The sequence below is a fragment of the Myxine glutinosa genome, chromosome 5 (genome assembly GCF_964187855.1).
Source record: "Myxine glutinosa chromosome 5, kmMyxGlut1.1, whole genome shotgun sequence".
NCBI lineage: Eukaryota > Metazoa > Chordata > Myxini > Myxiniformes > Myxinidae > Myxine > Myxine glutinosa.
Window position 1 is genome coordinate 54,073,961 of NC_136265.1, and position 9,312 is coordinate 54,083,272.

General features: G+C 45.8%; 1 protein-coding gene across 4 annotated transcripts in view; it reads left to right on the forward strand.

Moving 5' to 3' along the window:
- The window catches only part of LOC137427518 (lysosomal acid lipase/cholesteryl ester hydrolase-like), a 65,599-nt gene extending 57,659 nt beyond the window's left edge, over positions 1–7,940 (forward strand). For 2 of the 4 annotated variants that reach the window (XR_013623486.1, XR_010984513.2), the window contains exons 9-12: positions 4,632–4,703; positions 4,811–5,293; positions 5,928–5,986; positions 7,655–7,940. Coding sequence is in view for 2 of the 4 variants with exons in the window: in XM_068117066.2 (XP_067973167.2) it covers positions 4,632–4,703; positions 4,811–5,059 (321 nt within the window). In the remaining 2 variants the exon portion in view is untranslated. The other 2 variants (XM_068117066.2, XM_068117065.2) reach the window with 1 other exon arrangement.
- Positions 7,941–9,312: the final 1,372 nt, after the last annotated feature.

Below are 9,312 nucleotides of genomic sequence, written 5' to 3' on the forward strand. Positions count from 1 at the left end.
CCGGTGACCCTTGCACGGTAGAGGTGCAGAGCTGTCGTGGCCACAGGTAGTTGTGTAGTGATGATCACCGTTGGATGCGGATCCACATACCTGCCAGTGTAGTGGGGACAAAAGAGAAATTTGGAAGGATTTGGTAGGCCCAATGTGAAATTTGGGGAATTGTATGGGTGGATTGCACTTTGAACCTGACCAACCTGTAACTACCTGCACTTGAGGTGAGTGTTTTGAGGAGTACTGTCCCAGGCTTCAGGATTTGCTTTGGGAAATTGGGGACATGTAATTTGGAGTTGGGAGGCGGGTGAGAGTGATGACATGGCCGGTGAGGGGATGGAATGGGAGCCACAGTGTCTTGTGGGTGGCGTATGTTTTTGTATTGTGGTTATGTGTTTTGATGTGGTCGTGAGAGTGGAACCTGGAGAGTGTGTGATGATTATTGGAGATAATGAGGGATGATAATTGTGCTTTTGGAAATGTACTTTTGGGAAGATGTGATGGTTTAAATGTGAACTGGGGGGATTTCACATGTAGCAGGCCATGGCAAGCCTTGTAACACCTTTTACACCATCTATGGAATTGTACTGAATTGTGCTGAGTTGTGTGGAGAATTGAATGGCAGCGGGGGAGGAAGTGTGTTTTGGGGTCTTGTGGGTGGGGAAGGTGTGTGTGTCCGCAGGTACAGAGCAAGCTCTGAGGAGCGATGCCTGCGGGCCCCCCTCTGCGGCAATTACCCCTGGCAGCCGGTGGTAACTGGAAATTGGAGCTCGTCGGTGGAGGGTCTGGTTGGGCGCCGCGGGGTGAGGAAGTCCCCCGGTGACCCGTGTTGCTGCGTGAAAGCAGGAGGCAAAGGAGCCTGGTGTGTGTGGAGACCCTCACCGGCGAGGTAACGGCGGAAAGGGGCTGTTGGGCTGTCACGGGGCCAAGAGGTAAAGGGGGGGGGGGGGCAATGAATTTGTAAGTCGGTTGACTTGTTTTTGGGACTGCGGGCACCACAGCCTGATGCGCCCCCACCATCTTTTGTGCGGTACCTCCCCGCTGCCTAGTTGAGGAATGCACACACACGTGAATGACATCAATGCCATGGTCCTGCAGGGGGTGTATTGGGAATAAGTGCTTTGTTGATTTTTGAAATGCCTTGATGACCTATGGAATGAGAATGAGTGGTTAAGGGGTCTGTGTTGCATGAATGTGGGCGAAATCCACCGAGCCGTGTCACTCACCTGTAACATCTGGACAGGGCCGTGGAAAATTTAGGGGGATGCATTGGGGATGGCCCCGCAGGTAAGGTTGTGTCTTGTGGCATCCACCGGGGGACGCGGTCTGTAGACCGGGGTATGTACAAAGGTTAGAGTTTTGAGTTTTGGAAAGATGGTTAAGTTTTGTGGTTAAGTTAGTGTTGTGTGTTGTTGTTTCCTCCCTCCACAGGAACAACGAAGAAGATGTACATACTTGCATGATGGTTAAGGGGTTCAGCATGTTAAGGAAGTGTAGGTAGGTAGTCCGACTCACTTCCCACAGCCCTTCCTGATTTATTTCATAGGTTAATTAAGTGTGTGACAGTAAGTGTTAAGGCTGGAATGGTAGCCCTGCGGTGAACCTTGCAGGAGCTACGGTTCCAGGGGGGGGGCTGTGTTATGAATTTGGTAATGCAACATCTAGAGCTAGGTAGATCTGAATAGGTAGGTATTCGGCTGTCGTGACAGGGACTCTACATGTAATAAGTTATTGATGTTCAGGCGGTTGTCGGGGTAAGATGTATGAGTGTGGATCTACCTGGAGGTCCGAGTGTTAAATAGTGAGGGATTAAAGGTAACGCCCCTGTGAGTATCACCTAGTAATCAAACCTTTGTCCTTTATGGCACTGCAAACCACATAAACATTAGTTAGGTCCTTAGCGCAACATTAAATAATCCCCTTTCCCTGACAAGGACTTCGTATTAAATTGACAGGAAACCAGGTCAAAAACACCACCACGATTGGCCGCCACCGTGTACACCTCCAAAGGCCTACAAACCTGGCCGGCACGTGTTATGCCAGGACCGCAGGGTCGCGTAACGGGGGAGATGTCAGGAGTCGCGGGAGGCTTTGATTGGCTGAGGAGTGCGCAATGTGACGTCATCGGCCACCAATATAGGCGACGGTCGGACGCCAGTTGAGTTGAGTCCCAAGTCACACGGAGCGAGTTCGTTGAGTTGAGTTGGGTTCGTGGCAGGCACTGGCGGACGCGGGCAGGCACCAGAGAGTTGAGCGGTGGTGGAGAGTTGGAGAGGACACGCCATTCCAGTCGCAGTTCGAGTGCAGTTCGGGTTGTAGGGAGTCGCAGGAGACACACGAGAGCACACCCAGTTGGCACTGAGCAGTTCGTTGGCACTTGGCTGCCAGCACTCCCGCGTCGAGTCGAGTGGAGTTGAAAGGAGTCCTTCCTGTCCCTGGTCAAGTGGAGCCGCTGGCCTGCGTCGGACGCGTGGTGCTTGGAGCGAGGGGCCTCGTGGTGTGCGATCGGGCCGGAAGGAGCGGTGCTGGACACCAACAATACAAGACGACAAAGACAGATAAGCCCGATCTCCGCGTATATTTTGAACGACGGGACGTGTTATTTTCGTGATTAATCTCCCTCGTTTGTGTTTGCTGTCAGTCGTGTGGGGACGTCCCGATTTAGGTTTATTAGAATTATTAGATTTACCGGCGGGCTTTTTCACTGGCTTTACTTTTCCTAATAAACCCTTATATTACTTTTTGTACATAATATCTGAACGCAGTTTTCCTGGGTGTTTGATTTTAATAGATAAGGTTGCGGAGCCTTCGCTGCGCCCCGCCATTCCGCGCGTTGGTGTTGAACTTGAGTCCGCCATTGAGTGTTCGCCTCGGGAGTTAAAGTCTCGCAAATCGGTCATCCGTAACTGTGGTGTTAATCACGGTTACGCGACAATATGTTTCACAACCCATGGGGATATAAATTTGCAATAAAACCTTAAAAACCTCCTCCAAAACTGCTCAATCGATGGGTAAACTTCATACCCATGGGTAAACTTTTCTGACAGTGATGATGTCGTCAGTCACGTGGTTTGGCTTCCATATTGGATTTAAGGAAAAACTTTCTTGAAAATGTCTTCTCTGAAAGTGCTGAACAGATCAAGCAAAATGTTAAACATGATTGACTACCCATGAGTATATAATGTTGGAAAAAAAAAAGAAAAAAGTCATCGGTCACATGGTTTGGTGGCCATATTGGATTGAAAAAAAAACTTTCGAAATCCCATTCTTCAAAACCGTGTAACGAATGAATACAAAACGTTGCAGATATGATTGACTACCCACAAGCAAAAAAATTTGACATTGATGATGTCCTCAGTCACGTGACTTGGCAGCCATATTGAACTGATGGAGAATATTTAAAAAGTATTTCTCTAAAACTGCTGAACAATGTGAAATTTTAAACATATGATCGCATATGCATGGGGAAGACATGTGGAAAACTATGACGTCATCAGTCACATGGTTTCACAGACATTGGATTGAAAAGAAATACCGTTAAAAAAAACTATTCTTCTAAACTGCTCTTCTGATCGATATGAAACTTTACAGAAAGGATTGACTATCTATGAGGAAATTGTCTTGAAAATTTTCATGTCATTTGCCACGTGGTTTGTCAGCCGTATTGCCTGGAAGCCTATCATCACTGCTCGCAGTTCTAGTTTATCTTGTTATTGCAATTAAAAATGCATTTTATACAATTCCCAATCTACCTTCACTGCTATTGGTTGAAACCAATCTTTAATAATGGCACTCTGGCTGAGGTATCAAATCGTGAAGACGAAGTTCTGAAGTTCCGAAGTTTTGTGGGTTGCACATATTGGCAAGTCCGTGGCTGATGAACACCAGCCTTGGATGAATAGCCGGATGGTCTTTAATTCTGAGGCAAACTCCAAATAATGGCGGTAGTTTTTGGCGCGCGCGGGATCGGAGGCGGCGAGGTGCTTACCTGAACGAAGCACACGGGTCGATTCCCGAAACCTACAATGAATAAATAACATGACACAACTAATGAAAGTACCACGATAATGATTTAATAAAAAATAATTGCAATACGAAAGTGGTGAAAATGAAAGGTGAGGTAAGCTAAATCCTAATTTGAGACATCTTCACTCAGACACAAATACACAACAGGGGAATGATAAAATAAATTGTTTTCTCTTGTCGGCCGGCACTCAGCTTGCTCAATGAGATCGTTACTTACAAGATTGGTTGAACGAGAACGATATCGAGAAAAACATAGGGAAAACCACAGAGAGCAATCACAGACTGGGGAAAACTAACTTTAACCCCTACCTAGTTAACATAACTCCACCCCCAGTGTGAAGACACATAAACAATCTTCAGCTCCAGTTTCCCTACTTAATACATCGAAATGTCTCCTACGCGTCCATGGTCCATGCTAATACTATACAATCCTACCTGTACTATGATATGTCATCCTCTACCCCCACAAACGTAACTCAAATCGTGCAGACGAAGTTCTGATGTGTACTTCATACAGTGTACTTCATATGTGCAACAAACGACAATTCGTGTGTTGCACATATTTTCGGTGCTTAAAAAATAAAATTCTTTCCTCACGGCCCTCTCTTTATCAGGCTGTGCTCTCCGGGAAGTTTAAAGCTTATGACTACGGCAGTGCAGAGATGAACGGGAAGCATTACAACCAGGTACGACTTGACCGTCGTGATTTTGTGCTGCATCTGACGTCTCTTGAATAGTTCTGGTCACTTGTTGAATGCAAGATGGCAAGCTGGCTTTTTCCCTACTTTTCCAGCCTCAGCCTCCACTGTACTTGGTAAAGAACATGAAGGTTCCCATCGCAGTGTGGTCGGGTGGGCAAGATTGGCTGGCCGACCCTCAGGACGTGAACTTGCTTCTCAAACAACTCAACAACGTGGTCTTTTCAAAGCGGCTTGCCGACTGGAATCACCTAGACTTCATTTGGGGCCTCGACGCACCATGGCGCCTCTACTTCGATCTCATCAAGCTTCTGCGCAAATATTCCAACACCTCAGCAAAATAGGAACCCTATAGATTGCCTGGGGAGGTGGGGCAGGAAACTCCTCTTGAATGTTTTCATTGTGATTTAATATTGATGTCTGATTTTATTTTTATGCCTCCACTGACAAAGTCGCTGGAGGCATTATGTTTTCAGGTTGTCCATCCGGCTGTCTGTCCGTCCATGTGTCCGTGATAGGTTGTCGTTACCGCGATAACTAAAGAACAGCTCAAATGGTCCAAGTAAAACTTGGCACAGGTATGTATAATAACGTGAAGAAGAACTTATTTGATTTTGGGGTCATGAGGTCAAAGGTCACAGGTCATCTTAGGTGAAAACTGTGTTAACTTGTGAACCAGTGATGGGACTTTGACCAAATTTGGTATAAATATGCATGATGATGCAATGATTAACTGATTTGATTTTGGGGTCAAGAGGTCAAATGTCAGAGTCCGTAAAAGGTTTTCGTTACCGTGATAACTTAACAATGGCCAAAGGGAACCAAGTCAAACTTGGTACAAGTACGTATAATGACGCAAAGATGAACTGATTAGATTATGGGGTCAAGAGGTCAAATGTCAGAGGTCCAATTAGGTAAAAATTCTGTTACTGCCCGAACTTGTGAACCAGTGATGGGATTTTGACTAAACTAGGTAGAAGTGGATATTATGATGAAAATACGAACCGATTAGATTTCTGCATCAAAGGTCAAAGGTCATGTCGGGTAAACATGTGATTTTTTGTTTTCGATAAATGGTAAGAATGGTAAAAAAAAAAAAAAAAAAATTGCTTTTGTTAATTTGTGTTTTCACCAGCACTTTTTATTGCACTCGCGTGTTGCGCTTTCAAATTGTACTTCGTGTTTGAATTAAAATCTTTGTTCCTTTGATAGATGCTTTGTGGAGCTGAGTCCTTTACCTAAATGGGGCAGGCCTTGCAAGGATGGAGGAGGTGAGCGGGTTGCCGAATGTGAAAGATCATAATTATTCACACATTGAATGAGCTAAACACATCTTTGTGTCCTGATATATTGTAAGACTTCACTCTCGTTACAACGGCATTATTGATGAATTGCACCGGTTGCAGCTATTTCATGCATGGTGTGCCCCAGCTTTCAGAATTTTGTAATCCTTGAAGATCATGTTCAAACAAGGTGGTTTGTTAAGACAGGAAAACCTCACTCCAGGAAGACAGCTGTTCACCAACATCATCCTCCATCCAAAACCATGATCTTTTATACCCCCAATAACCCTCACCAAGCTCACCTCTTCCCAACTTTCCAAAACGTCCTTCCTGAGGATTTGTGGCTGTGTCCATCTTGTCCACACAATCCCCCTCCCCCCCTCCCTCCTCATCCCCGCTGTTGGTGCGTTTTCCTCTCTCTCACCTGTTCCTATTGCTCTGTGACATCCTGAACCACCATGTGTTCCTACTTCATGAGCATCGACTTTGTATACGAAAAAACAAGATTATTCGGCAAGTCCTATATTACAGAACATTTTAATAGAGGCAGATCACGCATGATTAATGAAGGAAGAAGAAGAAGATTGCACACGGGCGATGTCCCGAGCAGCTGATTCTCACATTGCGGAAATGGTAACTTTAAAGTTTCCCTCAATCACATACCATAATTTTTTTATTTTGTTGATATACAAGATCGAGGCTCGTGCAAGAGCTAACATTGATCAATAAAAAACAAACGGACACAAAACATACAATAAAGGGAGCGGGAGACAAGATAGGGAGAGAGGGGGAAGCACACAAGTACAACATTTGAGAGCAGGGACATCGGGAGATCTGCTCGGACTTCCAGGAAAGAAGTCGGTATTTCAAAAAAGTGGATCTAGAGTGAATTAACGGGGGTAGAAAAGATCAAGGTTCTGGATGGGGGAAGATAAGAGATGGTGGTGAACAGCTGTTTTAAAGACCTGGAGGGAGGAGAGGGATGGAAGAGAATGAAGGAGTTTGTTCCAGAGGTGGGAGAAAAGAGGAATGAAGGAGTGAAGGTGAGCAGAGAGTCTTGGTTTTGCCAGTTTAACCATAAGAGGGTTGCAGGCAGATCTTGTGCGACCTGTAGGAATATTTGGGGGACAGAGCCCAGAGAGAGCTTGGGGGAGCAAGGCCGGAGAGGAGTCGGTAGAAGACGGAAAGACCACCAACCTGCCTGCGGTGAGTGAGTGAAAGGCCCTTGGAGTTAGCTTCATCGTGGGAGATTCCAATGATTCTGAATGCTTTGGTTTCAACAGCGTGAAGCCGAGCGAGGTGTGAGGCAGGAGGACCAGCCCAGAGGGGAGAGCAGTATTCCATTGAGCTGCGGATGAAAGCCTTGTATGTGGTGAGGAGCTCAGGTGTGCCAAGGAAGGACTTCGCACGACGGAGGATGCCCAGTCGGCGACTGGCTTTGGAGGCCAGATTTGAAATGTGGTTTTGCCAGGAAAGATCATGGCAGATAGTGAGACCCAAAAGCTTGAGTGACGGAACTTCTTGTAGAGGATTGTTGAGAAAGTAGATGGAAGGGTTGTCCAGTCGGTCTTTTCGGAGAGACAAAGTGAGAGTGTGAGATTTGTCAGGATTGAATGACATGTTCCACTTGTTTGACCAGTCTGTGATTTTGTCCAGGTCTGCAGAGAGTGGGGAGGCTGCAGACTGCCGATCTGAGGGAGGAGGTATGGAGCAGCAGAGAGTGGAGTCATCAGCAAAGAGATAGAGAGGATCCCACAGCTCTCCCGATGTCCCTGCTCTCAAATGTTGAACTCGTGTGCTTCCCCCTCTCTCCCCATCTTGTCTCCTGCTCCCTTTATTATGTTTTATGTGTCCGTTTGTTTTTTTTGGTCATTAATGTTAGCTCTTACATGAGCCTCGATCTTGTACACAAAAATAAATAAATCTGCTACAATTGATCAATAACTTTATGTACATTCTTGTTGATTAAACAAGTTATGGATCCACTTAACAAGTAGGAACAAGCAGACTCGTATCAAGATGACTTTGATTACAAGGTACAGGAATGGTCCATCACCTGGCAGCTCCCCTTTCATTGAACCAAATGCAATGTCCTGCCTGTTGGAAGACAAAACCTTGAGAACGATACGGTATGAATGACGTCATCCTACAGGATGTCCAAACGGAGAAAGACCTTGGTGTTTGTTGTGATTAAAAACGGACTTAACTTTCATCAGCATATCTCAGAATCCATTATCAAGGTCAAAAGGACATTGTCACACCTAACAACAGAAAAACATGTCAATCGTCTATGCTCACGGGGCCACATGATCACGGGGTCACATTGTCAAGGGGTCACCTTATCACGAGGTCAAATCATGGGGTCACGTTATGACTTGGTCAAATAATCACTGGGTCATATTATAGGGTCACATCACGAGTCACATAATCACGGGGTCACGTTATCACGGGGTCACATAATCACTGGGTCTTATTATCATGGGTTCATATTATCACGGGGTCAAATGAACACGGGGTCATATTATCACGGGGTCATATCACGAGTCACATAATCACGGGGTCACGTTATCATGGGGTCACGTTATCATGGGGTCACATAATCACTGGGTCTTATTATCACGGGTTCATATTATCACGGGGTCACATGAACACGGGGTCATATTATCACGGGGTCACATGATCATGGGTTCATATTATCACGGGGTCACATGATCATGGGTTCATATTATCACGGGGTCACATGAACACGGGGTCATATTATGACGGGGTCACATGAACACGGGGTCACATGATCACTGTGTTCAAGACACTACATTGAGATCTTAGAGTTCCAGCCGGTTACTCAAACGTACGTTGGGTTGACATTGGTGGAGCCAAAGGTTCATGAGCATCAGTTTGATATTTGCGCAGAACTCGTTAAAACAGGTAAGTTGTATTCAACCTCAACCCTGATGAGCAGCTACCAGATTAAATACAGGGTAGTGGCTTTCGTCCGGGTTGGCAAGATTGTGGGGGCGGGGGGGGGGGGGGGAGGAGGAGGGAATAGTCGTTGTTGTTTAATGATACATTAGGGACGACGTTGGGCTCACTGATCTAAATATAACTGGATCACCGGTTTACTGAAGAAAAAAAACTGATCACCGGCCGCCATCTTGGTACTCACCATACCATTAGAAAAAAAAACTCAGTTTATTTAAAAACCTGCTAATCTGTTATAGTTTGTCCACATTGATTACTATGGGCCTTTCGGTTGGGAGTCCCAAGATGGCGGCTGCGTGGCCTCATCAGCAAACGCACTCTCATCGGCCAGTAGT